Source organism: Chrysemys picta, chromosome 14 (assembly GCF_011386835.1).
Source record: "Chrysemys picta bellii isolate R12L10 chromosome 14, ASM1138683v2, whole genome shotgun sequence".
NCBI lineage: Eukaryota > Metazoa > Chordata > Testudines > Emydidae > Chrysemys > Chrysemys picta.
Window position 1 is genome coordinate 42,467,047 of NC_088804.1, and position 16,495 is coordinate 42,483,541.

Sequence of the window (16,495 nt, forward strand, 5' to 3'; positions counted from 1 at the left end):
GTGGGATTCTGGGGTCCCCTGCACTGAGCCGTGGTGTCGCTCTCCCTTAGGGCAGCCGTTGGCCACGGGAACGGGGACCTTGGTGCTGACCCTCGAGGATGTGAATGACAACGGGCCAGAGCCAGATCCACGGGAATTTTACATCTGCAATCAGAACCCAGTGGTCCAGTTGTTAAATATTGTGGACCTGGACCTTCCCCCGAACACCGGCCCCTTCAAGGTGGACCTGCTGCACGGCTCCGGCTCCAACTGGACAGCAACTGTGAACGCCCAGGGTAAGGGGCTGGGCCGCTGTGCGCCCCTCTCGGCTTGTCCTGCTGCGAAGCAGGCTGTCCACCCGCCCCGGCCTTCCAGAGCAGTCAGTTGTGGGGGGAGCTACCCCACGCTGGCGTTCCCACTTGGGCTGGTGGCCCAGGGGCTGTGGGGTAGAACTGGGCCCATCCGCCGGTTCTTTGTTGCTTTGTTTGACTTGCCAAAAGGCTAGTGGAGCCATAAGGCCTTTCCAGTTACTGCTTGTGCTCCCCCCACCCCCAGCAGAGCGAGGGGCAGGGACCTCAGTCCCCTCTGGGGCCTGGTGCGTTCTCACTAACCTGCCCAGCCAGCGCTAATCAGAAGGAGAATGTGAGAGCTCTGGAGCAGGCATGTGTCTGGTGGGCCGCTCTTCAGGTGCCAGCCAACCCTACTGGTCTCCTGAACCCACAGCGGGTACCTGAGGGTAGAGCCCCCCATGAAGGACCCCGAACGTGTGGAGGGGACTCAGGCTTCGCCACTCCCACTGGGCCTGCTGGTTGTAACCAGTAGCAGCTCCACCCCTCTTATGCCCCCAAGGCCAGTCACACTGCCAGCTGTAAGTGTTGCTAGCTGCCCCCCCACCCCCACGAACCCCACGCTCCATAAACCTCCCCGCAGGAGCTGGGCTTTGCGGACAGCCAGGCCGTCCCAGCGGGGAGGCTGCTCTGCAGCATATCCAGCCATAGAGCTGGAGGGGCTGGCGGTTTTGGCCTCCCCCCGCGCCGGGGTCCTGCAGCGGTGCTGTGACTGCCCGCCTCCAAGATCCCGTCCCTTTCCCTGGAGCGTGTTTCTGACTCGAGCCCTGAATCCTGCTCTCCCCCAGGAGTCAGTCTGGACTTAAAGCTTACCAAATACCTGGAGCCAGGAGACTACAGCATCATCCTGCAGCTGGCGGACAACCAGGGTAAATCCCAGGTGACGACTGTCAAAGCCATTGTGTGCGACTGTGACGGGGAAGCCAGGAACTGCGAGAAGAGAGCAGCCATCGCGGGCGGCCTGGGGATCCCGGCCATCCTGGGGATTCTCGGGGGAATCCTTGCCTTGCTGAGTGAGTACCGCGGGCGGAGTCCCTTCCCCTGGGGAGGAGCAAAGAGCCTCCCGCGCCTGCCAAGCGAGTGACTGTCGCGAAGGGCCTTAACCTCAGACTCACGGCAACTGCTGAAATGACTCCCAGCACAGCGTGCGCCGTTGTCTGAGCGCTCCCTGGCTGGAGCAGTGCGTCGGGGGACCTGCTCCCATGCTCTAGCGCCTGGCCTGGCGCTGCGGGTTGCTGGCCCCCCCAGATAACGGCAATGCTTTCACTCTCTCTTCCTAGTCCTGCTGCTGCTGTTGCTGCTCTTCGTGAGGAAGAGGAAGGTGGTGAAGGAGCCCTTGCTTCTCCCCGAGGACGACACTCGAGACAACGTCTATCACTACGACGAGGAGGGCGGTGGGGAGGAAGACCAGGTGGGTGGAGCTCGGAAGCCGTTGCTTCAGGAAGGCCCTGCTCTCGGGGGGCAGCGCGGCTCCCCTGCGTGCGTCTGGGGCTCTGCGCTGAACTTCTCCAGCCAGAGAGCATCGCAGGGACCTGCTCCGGACGCAGGCAGGGTGGCCTCTCTCGGTGCAGCCAGGCTCAGGTGGCCTGGCCGAGGTCACACAGTGGGTCAGTGGCACTGCCGAGCTCTGAAACCAGGATCCTCTCGATCCAGCCGCTCGCTGGGATGATTGGCTCTGCCGGTATCCCACCTCAATCCGCGCACGCGCACGCCGCCATCACCCAGGGCCTTGATCGCCAGCTGCCCCCTCAGATCTCGGACACCCCCCACGTCAGCCCCTCCGCCATGGGCCAGGCCGTTCGGACAGCCCGAGTGTGACTCGCTCGGCGCGTTGAGCGCGTGCGGCCGATGCACGGCAGGGCGGGGCCTGCAGAGCTGCGCTGCGTCTCTGGGTTCGGTTCCCCAGCGTGGCCCTGACAACGCTGCCCTCGGCTTCTCGTGGCCGGTAACGTCGGATTTGCTTGTGCTTCTAGCACTGACGTGAGCCAGTTATGGAAGAGGAGGAGGAGGAGACATGAAAACCCACCCCGGCCTTCAGCGCTCTTACCCCCTCCACCTCCCCCCACGGCCCAGTGTTGTCCTTCTGCTACCGCTACCCTGCAGGCCTCGGGACAGAGCAGGTCTCTGCCATGCCCCTGTGCAGGGCTGAGAGCGGGACACACCCCGAGGGAGGAGCCGCTGTGGGGTGACTGTGCAGTGGTGGGGGGAGTTCCTGCTGTTGGGCCCTGCCTGAGGCCCCCCCTTTACAACCTTGCTTTGGCTGCGGCTCGCAGAACAGCCTGGCTTTCTCCTGCTCGTTTCCTGACATCCCACCTCTTCTCCCTCCTCCGCAGGACTACGACCTGAGCCAGCTGCACCGCGGCCTGGATGCCCGGCCTGAGGTCACCCGCAACGACGTCGTCCCGACTCTCATGCCAGCCCCGCAGTACCGGCCACGCCCCACCAACCCCGACGAGATCGGCAACTTCATCGATGAGGTGAGTGGGGCAGGCAGAGTCGGTGACTCAGAGCTCTCTCTGTTAGCCAGGCGTCCCGTTGGCTGGGGCTGTGCAGCAGAATCCATTCCCGCAGGCTGGGCTGTGCGAGAACCCTTCCTTAGAGCCTGCCCCAGAATTCCTAAGGCTCTGTCTCTACGCCCGGGGGGGACACTAAAGCCAATGACCCAGAGCATGAAACTCACCGGGGCCAGGGCATTCTCGGTGTCAGGCCCTGGCTAGGGAGCGCTTTCCTGTAGTTCAGGACTTGCCCCCTTCAGAGCGCGATGCACAGCCCTTCTCTCCCCCCCAGTAGCGAAGGCAGAGAGAAGTCCGATTGCCATCCATTACAATGCTTGGAACTCAGCATTTTAATTCTCTTGGTGACAGCTCTGGGATCCCCTCGCAGCTGTGTGCAGTACCAGGGCGTGCCAGAGACATCTAAACACCTGGTCAGCACTGGGGGGCCAAGCCCACAGGGACAAAGGGAGGGGGAGATGGCATTCCTGCTGAGCGTCCTTGGGGGAGGTCGAGTGCCCTGCTGGATTGTCCCCGCACACCCCCCTTGGGGGGACTCAGGTGCCATTCCCAGAAGACTGCCCAGATCATCATGGTAGTGTTGGCCCTCTCGTTCCTCATCTGCTTCCATCAGCTGTGAAATAGTTACACGGTGGTCTGTAAATCACCGTCCTGTCACCCTGGGAATGGGGCAGAGCACCGCTGTCTTGGCTATTGGTTCAGGCTGCTTGCAGACGCCTGCCTGTCTGTCCCGAAGAGATGGGTACCAGTGGAGCTGCAGCAAAGCAAACCCCCAGTTTACATGTGCTGCCCCAGCGTGACCAGGCACCTGCCGCAGAGCGGCCCTTAGCCCTGTTGTAAACTGGGATAAGCCGCACCCGCGTACAGCGCATCTACGCTGGGGTGTGCACTGCTACGAATACCCCCAGTGCTGACAGGGCTCTGGGGGGATCCCCTGCACCTCTTCACAGTCAGCTCCTGTTGTGAAGGGTTCCTTGTGGTCACGAGAGCTCGAGGTGTAAGTTTCTTCCAAAGAGAAGCCGAGTCTCTAGCACGAGATGCCAGCTCCCGTGGGTGCTGGTGCGATGCAGGTACAGAGGGTGCAGGAAGGGCTGATTCTGGGACAGCAGAACTGTATTGCCCCTCCATTTAAGTCTGCCTGAGAGTCTCCTGAGGGCATCCCCCGAGTGGCACCTCTAGGCAGGGCGAAGCTGTTGCTCTAGGTCACGATTTAACGCTCCTCCCCACCCCCAGAACCTGAAGGCGGCCGACACTGACCCCACCGCCCCGCCGTACGACTCCCTGCTGGTGTTTGACTACGAGGGCAGCGGCTCCGAGGCGGCCTCGCTCAGCTCCCTCAACTCCTCCTCCGACCGGGACCAGGACTATGACTACCTGAACGACTGGGGCAGCCGCTTCAAGAAGCTGGCCGACATGTACGGCGGGGGCGAGGACGAGGAGTAAGCGCCGCCTGTGTGTTCGGGCTGCAGCCGGGCGACACCTGTGAGAAATGTCGCTGCGGCCCGTTCGACACAGACCAGCAAAGTCGCTGCTCTTCCCGAGTGGGCTGGATGGCTGAAATTCCCTTTCCTTAGCAGACAGTCGCACTACGTGAATCTGTTGTCCTGGCTCAGTTTCTTCAGTCCCCGTCGTTCAGCCGTGGATAGCCAGTGCTTTCCAGGTTAATGGGGGCGGGGGGAATTCTGTTTCGGGGGCATCCAGATTTCGGTCAACCAAGGGCCTTGGTGGCAGCCTGCCCAGAACACCCTGCACTTTGACGGCTTCACTGTAGGGGCTGCAGGTCCCATCGTGCTCAAGGCAGAGCAAGGCACGCTGGGATCGACAGCCTCCACAGACTGACTGTTTCTAGGACAGGGCAGACCTGGGCTGCTCTCTAGAAGCACAGGCCACAGTCCAGTTCGGTTTCCTCTCGTGCGGCTGGGGAGCTGCTGTTATTTCCCCCAGACAGCCAGGCGCTTCCACTTCCCTGTGCCCACGTGGGTGAGCACTCACACGCACCTGCTAAATGGCCTAGTCTTGCTGCTTTGCCGCACACTGGGCAAGGGGTGCCCGGAGAACGCACTCGCAGCATCTTCACCTGCCCTGCATCTCTTGCTGCAGGCCTCCCAGGACAGCCTGCTAACTTCTGGGGGCTCCTCTCTTCCAGCGGTGTCATTAACAGGTAACCATTTCCCCGGTGCTCTCAGAATACCTCATTCTGAATACAGGAAGCCGAGCGGGAAACTCCCCTCCACCAGCGTATGGGATTTGTTCACTTTTTAACACCACCCATTGTGTGGTTCGGTGCTGCGTGTGCCCACGGAGTAGATTCTGAAGAGCAAGCGTGAAGTAGCCTTTCTCAGTAACCGTGGCGATCAGCTACCGCTGGGCCAGTCTGGAACACAGCCAAATTGCAGGGGACTTTGCCAGAGATATTTTTTATTGAATTTTCAGATGCCACTTATTTTTTAATATTATCGTTACCCTTAAACAAGAGCTGCACTTTGATACGTTTAGCACTGTGCCAACCCAAAGACCAAAGACGAGGGTAGCCCTCTTACTAAGCAATCACAGTCACGGGAGATATGGGGGAGAGCCCCCAGGAAATCCTCAGGGAACGGACAGTAGATTCACACCCTTTCCTGGAGAGGAACCCCAGGACTCACTTCGGGAGCTCTGCTGGCAACTGCCCAAATACCTTTGTATGCTGGTTTTAATGAATCCAGCTTGCCCCTGTCCGAGCTCGGAAAGTGATGATAGTTTGTCTCTGTGCACTGCAGTAGTGACTTTCCATTTCTCTAAATAGAGTTCAGTGTTCTTCCCCACCCCCTACACTTTGCCATGCACTCCTTCCCCCTCCAAAAAAACCGGATTATAGACCAACTCTGAAGTAAAGCGCTGCAGAGGTGTGTCGTCTGTCCTCTGCCGCCTGGAGGTGTGACTCTGAAAAAGTGTCACAGGACGTTAGTGCCTAGTACACTTGGGGCTCTGCATAAATAAATGCAATGTCTAAAACCTGACTGTCAGCCAGTTTGATGCTATATTTTTGTATAAAGTTGTTCGTTCATATTTCTGAATAGGGGAGAGAGGATCTATGAAATTACCAGCCAATACCATGCCATGTTCTTTTCACATAGTATTTAGCAGGATGTCTTATTTGATTTAATAGCTATAGGCCGATTTATATTTTTCCATCGTGGCTACTTCCTTCAGTGTGGTGTCTAATCTCGAACGTGTGCAGTGTAATTACTGTGCAATGGAGCTTTTAAAACAAATGAAATGGCTTTAGTTGGTTTTTTCACAGACCACTTGAAAATTGCTGAGGGTCTCGGCGGACGACTTAATGATCTTTCCAAATGTTGTTTGTACTGTTAGCTAACTACTGTAAAGCGCTTTGGATAAAAGGGCTATATTAAAAAAAAAACATAATTCAATTTTTTTGGTTCTACAAATAAAAGCACACAACTCATATTTTAATATCCATAGTCTTATCTTTCTAACGCGATGGATGTGCCCTCTCTCCCCCGCCGCGGCAGCCCCCGAGCTGGGGCTGGGAAGGAGGGGGGGGGTCTCTCCCTCTCTCCCCCGCCGCGGCAGCCCCCGAGCTGGGACTGGGAAGGAGGGGGGTCTCTCCCTCTCTCCCCCACCATGGCAGCCCCCGAGCTGGGGCTGGGAAGGAGGGGGGGTCTCTCCCTCTCTCCCCCACCACGGCAGCCCCCGAGCTGGGACTGGGAAGGAGGGGGGGTCTCTCCCTCTCTCCCCCACCATGGCAGCCCCCGAGCTGGGGCTGGGAAGGAGGGGGGGTCTCTCCCTCTCTCCCCCACCACGGCAGCCCCCGAGCTGGGGCTGGGAAGGAGGGGGGGTCTCTCCCCCGTCGCGGCAGCCCCCGAGCTGGGGCTGGGAAGCTTTGTGTTAATCTGACATTTTTATAACATTTTAATAAATTTGTTTAAAAAAAACCAAGACTGATCGCTCAGCTTTCAAGTGCCCTGCCCCCGCAGCAGAGAGTTCAGAAAGCTGGGGGCCTGCAGACCGGACCCCCTTTACCACCGTTGTCTCTTCAGTGCCCTGACTCCCGCAGTCAGAGCCGAGGGTGTGCAAAGCTGAACCGGCACCGACTGACTGGCTGGCACAGTCGGGCACCATTACTGGAGCGGCTCCTGCCTGGCACTGCGGGGAAGGTCTACGGGAACGGCGCGGTGGAAGGAAAAAACACCCTGCACAATTGGCCGCACAGGAGGTTTGTACAGGCGGCTGAGAGCGAAGCTGGATGGGAGGGCGGGGCTGGGCTCTGTCTGACCGGGGAGCCCCTTACGTCTGATTCCTCGCTCAGCAGCTTCCCCCGAGCTGCACCACCTTCCTGCTGGGGCCCTCCCTGTAGCTAGCCGTGCACTCCCTGGAGGTACTGGCCAGCCCGCTGTTCCACTCTGCCCCTGCCCCAGTCCTGTCCCTGCTGCCCCTCAGCCACCACCCGCCCCACCCAGCCCCTGGCTGATAGCCACAAGCACCCTTCCTTCCTGCCCCGGCTCTATGTCCTGGCCTCACCCTGCTCCCAGCTTGGCATCCTGCCCATCTCTGCTCAGCGCTGCCCCTGGCTTCTCGCCACTCCAAGCCTGCCAGCAGCTGCAGGCCCCTGGGACGTGAGCACCATCATGTCTCTGATGGCACTGGGCAGCGCGGGTGGGGGAGGGCAGCAGCAGCCGCGGCTACCCCTGAGGCAGGGGGCAGGGCTCAGCGGAGAGCGTCAGCATGACCCAGCAGCGCCGGCGGCATTACCTGCTATCCACAGTGACCAGCAAGGCCTTGCCGGCGCCCGGGCCTGAGCCCCAGTCTCTGGGCAGTGTTCATTAGCATTAGCTAGGAGGGGAGCACCTCGAGTCCTACCGGAGACCAGGCTCCTCCCTGCCCAGCGCTGCACAGGGCTAAACAGTCAACGCAGGCCCAAGGTGGGCCAAAGGACACGGCGGCCGCACGCTGCGTTTGTACCACACGAGCGCAACGAGAGCTAGGCCGTGGGCTCAGCAGCACTGCGGCTCCCGGGTTCAGTCGGTGTCTGACCCTGAAGACGGGAGGAGTGTGAGGAGCATGAGCAGGGCCGGCTCTACTGTTTTTGCTGCCCCAAGCAGCGCGCCGAATTGCCGCCGAGGATGGCAGGGGCAGCCCATGTGCCGTTAGGGCGGCACGTGTGTTTCCGCGGCGGCGGCAATGCGGCGGCAGCTTCTCTTCAGCCGGAAGACAGAAGCTGCCAAATTGCCGCTGCAGGGAGCAGAACATAGAAGCTGCCGCCGCATTGCCGCCGCCATGGAAACGCGCGCGCCGCCCTAACGGCATATGGGCTGCCCACGCCGTCCGCGGCGGCAATTCGGCGCGCTGCTTGGGGTGGCAAAAACACACGGACTGCCGCCCCGTGCAGCTTGCCGCCCCAAGCACCTACTTGGAATGCTGGTGCCTGGAGCCGGCCCCGAGCATGAGTCAGGTTCAGCACGGTCCATAATCAGCCTCCTGCACCCCCCGACCCCCGAGCAGCTGGCCCTGGCTATTGTCAGCGGCAGGGGGAGGGGCGATGATGGTCCCCTGCTCTGACCCGCCATGGCGATTCCTAGGGGCTCAGCTGGGCCAGCCTGGCCACGGGCAATGCCAGAGCGCTTGGCACCACACACGGGTTACCTGCAACCCCAGAGCGTGGGCAGCCCGGGCTGGGGGGTTTGTAATTAATCCTGTTTCTCACAGCACTGCCCCTGGCTCAGCCAAGCTCAGGCCGCACTGTGCTCGGCGCTGCACAAACACCAAGTAGCTGGTCTCTACTCCAAGGGCTAAATAGTCAAGCGAGCCCCAGGGTGGGGGCAGGGGTGGGACCCACAAGCCAAGTGACCCACGTGATGCCAGCAAAGAGCATGTGAGTTCCAGTGTGCGTGCGAGGCTGTGTGCGTATTCACATGGGAGCGGATCAGCTAGCTGGGAGGGGAGGGGGGTGATGGAGACAAGGCTATGAGCAATGCCGGGGGTGGGGGGATGAGCACTCTGGACTCTCGGGGCAGCCCCCAGCACGCTGCCTCATTGCACTGTGCAAATATTTGCCTTCCCCAGATGCTCGGAGGGCAAGGGAGGCTCCCAGGCGTTTTCTGAGGCTTCCATTTCACAGGCAGTTGGCAGGGCTCTTCCCCGCCCCTTTCCTTGGTGATTTGTGTCTCCGGGGCGGCAGCATGAGGCTACAGAGTTCGGTTGACAAAAGCCGCCTTGCATTGGCCTAGCTGGGCACGTGTCTCCCACCGCTGGAAGCGCCCTGCTATGGCACCGCAGTAACATCACCGCCCTGCGCGGCGCACTGAGGTCGGCGCAGTGCGAGTGCAGATACCGGGTTACCTCTGTCGACCCTATCAGCCCTCCAGCAGCTGGCCCCCAACGTCCCAGACTGACCATTGTGAACTCCACTGCCCGGGGTCCTGGAGAACAGACGGGAACCCCACGTATTCCTGAACTGCCTTTGCACAATTACCCAGCATGGTGAGCACACCTAGCAGCTCTCCCGCTTTTGCCACGGTCCTGCCTGGAGCACACCAGGGTACTGGCTCTCCTGGGCCTGCGGGGAGAAGCGGCTGTGCAGGCACAGCTAGGAGCAGGCGTAGAGCCGTGGCCAGCTGCGAAAGGATCGCATGGGGGCAGGCGAAGGGGGTGACAGCGGCCAGCAGCAGCGCAGGGTGGAAGCGAAGGAACTGCAGCGGAGAGGCCAGGCCGGGGAGGCTAGCCGTCAAGCTGGTGCCCACCTGCAGACCTTTTATAATGAGCTGCATGCAGAGACTCCCCAGAGCACTGGGGCTACCTCTGCGGTGCTGAGACAGGCCACTGCCAGGAACTGGCTGGAGGACATGCAACGGGGGGTCCAGCTATGCCATAAGCCAGGACCTGTTTGAGACTCCGCTGCAGGGAGAGGAAGCGCGGGAGAGCGTGGGAACGCATTTCCCATGGCCACTTTTAAACGTGCAGATGGTGCCCGTCCCCAGCGTAGCAGGACACAGGTATCGACCAACAGAGGGAGCGTTGTTAGCTGCTTTTCATTCCCCGTGACGCTGGGGGTGGTGCCTGCGGAGCAGTTAGTTTATGCACCCGGGGATGGCCCCTGAAGCCTCCTGAGAGATCATGAAACTTTCGTGGCCATAATCGGTAATCTTCCCCCACAGGGATCTAGGGCTGGCAGCCTTACTTCCTCCTCCATGGTAGGACACTTCTCCCCGCTGTTTGGCACGCACCATTGCAGTACACGGGCTGGGGCATATGGGCCCGGGCAGCTACGGAACGCCAGCAGCAGCTGTGCTCTCTGTGGTGGTACCCGTAGGCGAGAGAGATCAGCTACGATCAGCACCGCCTGTGGAAATAGTGCCGGTGTCCTGGGCCAGTGCCCTCACTCATGTCAATAGGGGCCAAAATGCTATTGTTTGATGCAGCCAAACAATTCCCTCCTGATCCTCCCCCTCCCTCCCCAACAGGCCTGGGACTGCTGGGCAGTGGGTGTCAATAAGCATGGCTTGTTTAAAACTTTGGGGGAGCAAGAGCAGGGAGTTCTGAACCTTCCCTTTCCCTTTCCACTGTTACGCCAAATACAAGTGATGCCTCCCATGGCCGCCTTGAGGGGTCCCCTCCACGCCTGCGGAGCACCTGCCCATGATGAGGGGGAGGCAGACCAGCACGTGAGAGGACACGTTCCCGGAGATAATGCAGGCATCAGGCGGTGAGCACGGGGCCCAGAGGGTGAGCGCTGCAGACAGCCTGGAGAAGGAAAGAGCCGAGAGGAGAAGGACCCAGGAATCCCAGCAGGGAAAGGGGAGGGAGACGCACCAGGACGTAATGGGGCTTCTCCGACAGCAAACACAGCTGCAGCAGACTCTGGCCCTACAGGTTCAGCCATCCCAGGCTCGCCTCCCTTTGCAGTCCATGGAAAACTCCCTACACCCCCCACCATTCCACCTGGCATCAGGGTCTACATCCCTTTCCTGCCCACACCACATCGGGGGACTGTCCGGACAACCACAGCTCCACCCGCACGGACCTGCTGTATGCTGCTGTCTGGGTAGCCAAAATGGGCTGAGATGGCCGGGAATGTTCGTTTCCTTGTTAAGTTCTGTCCTGTTAATTACTTTCTGAAGTTTTTCTTGTATTTGTTTTTCACTTGCAGGTGGGGTTTTTGCACTGGTTTTGGTTTGCAATAAAAGCCTATTTTCTGGAAATGAATTAATCTTTATTACTTTACAACACGTGCTGCAGAATGCTGAGTGCTAGTGGAAGAACCCACAGCTTGGCATTGTCCTGGGCAGCAGAACTCATGGGATTAGTGACACACAGAGTAATTAGAAATGTCCAGCAAGCACTGAAAAATTCATGGGTGCATTAGCAGACAGGTATCAGAGGGGTAGCCGTGTTAGCAGACAGGTTCCCGGGGGGTAGCCGTGTTAGCAGACAGGGTTACAGCCAGAGATGTACACCAAGCACCACACGATTCCTAACAGGCCCCAAACCTGCAGGGCCAGGGAGCACCCAGCCCACCCCCCCCATTACTGGGGCTGACTGTCAAAGGGCTCTTTCAAGGCCCCCCGGAGCCGTAGAGCGCTGTACTGAGCTCTTCTAATAGCTCGTGTGTCTGGCTGTTCAAATTAGGGTGACCAGATGTCCCGATTTTATAGGGACAATCCTGATATTTGCAGCTTTTTTTTATATGGGCTCCTATTACCTCCCACCCCCCATCCCGATTTTTCACACTTGCTGTCTGGTCACCCTAGCTCAAATTCAGCAGACAGCCGCTCCACCCCCACCTCGGCAGCACCTTTCCCCCCTTTGTGTCACAGACATTATGCAGGACACAGCAGGCAGCTAGAGCCAGTGGGGTATTTTTCTCATTTAGATCCAATCATGTGAGTAAACAAGGCCAGCGTCCGTCCCTTCAATCTACCAAACGCATGTTCAACTCTCACGCAGCCCCTGCTGTTGATGTGTGGTGTTGCAGGGTGAACTGGTGACAAAATCGGAATACACGTGCCATCTATCACGCCACGGCAGTTGGGAGCGCCACTGCAGCAAAGTCATCCGCTACGTCCTGCACGTTACAGAGAATCCCAGACCTGCCCAGCAGGAGACAAGCAGCGGCCTTCACACTTGCCTGCCAGTGGCCCCACTGTTAATCTTCCAGCTCCCAAGTGGTTGCCCACTGACCGGCAGCAAGCTGGTGTTGCAAGCGTTCACAGTTCAATCACCGTTCTCGTCTTAGCTGGGAACACAGCTCTCCTTCCAGTGTCCCTGCACCTGCACCGGAGGGCTGGGCTGAACTCAGCACGGAGCTAGGAATGGGGCCTGCACTACGACGCCATCCCATCAGTCAGTGCTCGTTTCTTGGGGCGAGAAGCGGCGCTTCACCATCAGCAGCTACTCCTTGAAAGCCGCCAACAGTCCTGAACTGGTTTTTGCTATGTCCCACGCAATCTGTCCTCCACAAAATCATCATGTCCCCCGTCGCTGCGGTTCTTCGTGCAGCCTGGGTTTGTAACACGCATGCCAACAGTGCACAGGGCCGCAGGCTCCATGCTTTTGTGAGATGGTGGACAGCAAAAAGGGCCATGCAGGGGTGTGAGATGTTTTTAAAAGGGTACATATGATGGGCTACGGATGGCACTAGGGGATGAAGTTGCATGCTGGGAACTTGACCCCCCTGCGTGACTCAATGCTGCCCCACCATGCGTTGCCAAGATTTCCCAGAAGACAGTGTGCTGGACCATGGTGAGTGGCACATTGGGGAACCTCCCCCCCAAGGCATTGCACTGTCCATCCACACACACACCATGATGAGTACGCGCAGCACCGAGGCCAGGACCCACATGATCTACTAACGCGCGATATACTGATCGCTGCAGCTCTGTGCCACGTAACTCGTATCAGCCCAAATCTGTAGTGTAGACATGGCCGGAGTCCTCTCCAAGAATGCTGCTGTGCTGTGCTCTGCCTTCCACTCGGCGCTACGCTTTGCCCCATGGTCTCCACTGGGCTGAGGTGTCTCTGCTGTCTCAAGCCGCCCTAGAGCAGTGCCAGGGGTTCATCCCTAGCATCGAGGGATCCCTGGGTGGTACAGAACCAGGACAATGGCTCCTGAGCCACCCCCCCCCCACCCCCTCCCTGCTGCTAACCAGCCCCTCATCTTAAGAGGTGCAATTCAGGGATGAATTCCATCCAGCCAGGGGGTGAGAGTTACCCAGGCCCTTGGGGCCAAAATCCCCACTCCTCCCTCCCTCTCGAAAAGCGACGGATGCTAATATGTCCTTCTGAACAAGCCAGAGTGACAGGGAGAGAAGGCTCCCCTAGCCCGGGCTGCCCTACAGCCTGGCCCTGCCTTCCAGGCTGGGGACGTGTTCCCAGATCCAGGAAAGCTTTGATGCTACCATTGACAGGCAGATTTACAGACATTTGTGACAAGCCATCTGGCTCTACCCCACCCCTCCCACTTACTAACCCACCATTTGCACAGGGCGGTGGGACTGGCCCTCGCCCTCTCTCATCTGGGCGGGGCACAACAGCTACCAGAGAAGTTGGGGGAGGCCCTATGGCCAGATCCTCAAAGTAGTTCAGCTTCTAATTTCCACTGATTTCAAGGGAATGTAGGTTTCAGAGTAGCAGCCGTGTTAGTCTGTATCCGCAAAAAGAAGAACAGGAGTACTTGTGGCACCTTAGAGACTAACAAATTTATTAGAGCATAAGCTTTCGTGGACTACAGCCCACTTCTTCGGATGCATATAGCATCCGAATGTAGTAGGGAATGTAGGAGCCTAAATACCTCTGAGGACCTGGGCCTAAATTCACACCAAGCAGCTGGTTCTGTCTTCCTTGGTCCCTTCAATTCCCAGGTCCAGTCTGGCGTCGGGCTGAAGAACCTTGCTGTGCTTTTCTTCTGCTTGCTGACGACCGGACAGGGTCGGGCATATTCACAAACAACAGCTGTTTCCGGGAAAGCGGTGGCCATTTAGCGTGCAACAAAGACTGAAAGTTCAGAGACCAGCTCCTCGTCTGGTGGAACCTGGCAGTGACATCCGTGGAGCTTGGCGAGTTTACACCAGGTGAACATAGATGCCAACCATCGCAAACCCTGAGAGCCAGGATCAAGCGCTTTCCAATGTCGCCGGAACCCGGAGAGGTCAGGACTCTTATTACAGGACAGAAGTTTCCTCTCCTGAAAACTTTACAGTCTGAGAACCTAAACCTGCATACGTGGATGGGTTCTTACACCGCCCGATCTGTTTGGTTCTAGATTCCTCGCCGGAATCCCAACAGACAGAGGGTGAGGGACAGGTTGTGATGTGATTGAGGGGTGACAGCAGGTAACGATAGTTCGTATTTTTGGGTACCACCCAGAAGCATGAGCCGAGCTGGGCCGCCCATTGGGCCGGGTGCTGTACAGACAAGTAGCAGGAGCCAGCCCTGGCCCCAGAGGCCTCGCAGTTCAAGGGCCAGTGAGCAGCACACAAGGGCTTGGTTTGGGAAATCTGCCTCTCCCGAAAATCCCCAATGGAAACGCCGCTTCCGGCAGGGCTGCCTTTGCATTCGCTCCTCTGACCTGTGCCACAGTTCGGGAGGCTCGAAGGGCAAGGACAAAACGCAGTGACAGCTCTCAGGGGCTGGGCGGGGGCTGCGGCTGGAACAGCTCTGCCTTAGCGAGGATCGTTTTGTTACCTCGGCCGTGTACCCCTGTCACATTTGTCTGACGTCTCCTTGGGGCTCTAGGCACCTCTGGGGGAGCCCGGGCTCCTGACGGCTGCAGGCCCGGTCTGCGCCGGGTGGGTGGATGTGTCTGCCCAGTGGGGCACTGCCCTGGCAGCCCCGCTGGCCGTGAGCCCAGGCTCCCCCGCGCGCTCTGGAGGGCACCCAGCACGGAGGGGCCTGCTCGGGCCCGGGCGCTGCCACCCACCCACTGGTCGTTATTTCATCAGCAGGGACCTGCCCCAGGGTCCCTCTCTCGGCCGGCCCAGGCCTGCTGCCAGGACCCCGCGGGCGAGCCCCGGTCCGGGCACCAGGCCGGGCTGGGAGCCGCCTCTGGGGCCGGGCCGGAGCGCACCCACCCCCGGCACAGGGCGCTCCGCGGGGCCCCTCCCGGCGGGGCAGGGCCGGGCCAGGGCCGCCGAGTCCCGCCCTCCCGGGGCGCCGGAACCGCCTCACCTGCGGGGCGGGGCGCTGGGAGCGGCCGCACCTGCCCGGCCGGCACTCGGCGCTGCAGCGCGCACGGAGCGGAGAGAAGCGACCCTCGGTCCGCACCGACCCGCCCCGTCCTGTGCCATGGGGCCGCCGCGGGGCCGCCTGCCCGGGCTCTGCCTGCTGCTGCTGCTGCAGGTAACGGGGCCGGACCGCGCCCCCCAGCTCCGCAAGCGAGAGACCGGGTGTCACTTCGGGGGGGTTGTGCGGAGCCGATTCCTGGGGCACCCGGCTGCCCCCCCCGCCTCCCACGCTCCCCTTTGTAAGGGCAGCACCCCCCCCGGCTGCCCCGCTACCCCCCTCCTGACCCCACCCCCACTGTGTAAGGGCAGCACCCCCCCCGGCTGACCCCCCCCCCTGTGTAAGGGAAGCACCCACCCTGGCTGCCCCCCCCAGCCTCCCACACTCCCCTTTGTAAGGGCAGCTCCCCCCCGGCTGACCCCCCCCCGTGTAAGGGCAGCTCCCACCCTGGCTGCCCCGTTGCTGCCACCCCCCTCTGTTAGGGCAGTACCCCCTGCAGTGTCGTCCCCCCCACGCCCCCTCCAGGGCGCCCCTTGCCAGGGCAGTGGGTTGCTGTACTTGTGGTGTGCCGGGGTGGCATTGGCCAGCATTGTGCGCAGTAGCCAGGCCCTGACGCCGGAGTTCAGGGCTGGTTGGACTCTCCGGGTCTCCGATCCTGGGCTGGGAGTCTCCTGGGACAGGCTGTGTTGTGAGGCTGCCGGCCTGTGACAGACTTTCTCTCTGGAGCCTAGTGCTCCGGCCTCCTCTGGATTCTGGCAGGGTGGAGGGCGGGGGGGGGGCTGAGTTGCAGGTGGAATTTCCTTCTAAACAGGGGGATGCTCTGGGGGACTTACTGCTTGTGACCTGTCCCGGATGCCAGATACAGCCCCCATGGGGACTCGGGGGGTGGGGGGAGGCGTGAGCTTTGGGACCCGTTCCTTCTGGATCCTCCAGAGTAGAATTCTCTAGGCAGGATTTTCGGGGGTCAGCATGATGGGGTTCAAGGGAAATCACAGACAGGCCAGAATGTGCGACTTACTAACGCTTATTTCTCGGGAACCAGGCTGGCCGGTGGTTTTGTGAAGAGGTGTCGCAGTGCCAGGCGGGTTTCGGCTCTGAGAGCTACACCTTCCCTGTGTCCCGGCGGGATCTGGAAACTGGCCGAGTGCTGGGCAAAGGTAAGGTGACTTCTCGGCTCCTTGAATGCTCCACTCAAGGCAGGTGTTCCCACGCTTTGTCTCAGGGCAGCTCACACCTTCATGGGGAGAGTGTTTCCCTCAGCCGCTGTGTTCGCCATCCTGGGCATAGGCTCATAGAGTGTAAGGCCAGAAGGGACCACTGTGATCATCCCGTCTGCCCACCTCAGTAACCCGGCCCATGGGACTGCCTCGAATGAATCCCCATTTGAACTAGAAAAACAGCCAATTTGGATGTAAAACTGGCTGGTGCTGGAGAAGC

At 60.0% G+C, this 16,495-nt stretch overlaps 1 protein-coding gene across 5 annotated transcripts in view; it reads left to right on the top strand.

Moving 5' to 3' along the window:
* LOC101946109 (B-cadherin-like) overlaps positions 1-16,495 on the top strand; it is a 95,331-nt gene that overhangs the window by 35,347 nt on the left and 43,489 nt on the right. For 2 of the 5 annotated variants that reach the window (XM_065567406.1, XM_065567403.1), the window contains exons 12-16: positions 51-275; positions 1,115-1,339; positions 1,607-1,737; positions 2,660-2,803; positions 4,073-6,289. The exons of 1 other annotated variant lie outside the window; for it this stretch is intronic. In XM_065567406.1, the coding sequence (XP_065423478.1) occupies positions 51-275; positions 1,115-1,339; positions 1,607-1,737; positions 2,660-2,803; positions 4,073-4,282 (935 nt within the window). In that variant the 3' untranslated portion in view covers positions 4,283-6,289. Of the gene's footprint in view, positions 1-50; positions 276-1,114; positions 1,340-1,606; positions 1,738-2,659; positions 2,804-4,072; positions 6,290-15,003; positions 15,176-16,097; positions 16,216-16,495 lie in introns of those variants that run through there. 2 more of the 5 variants (XM_065567405.1, XM_065567407.1) reach the window with 2 other exon arrangements.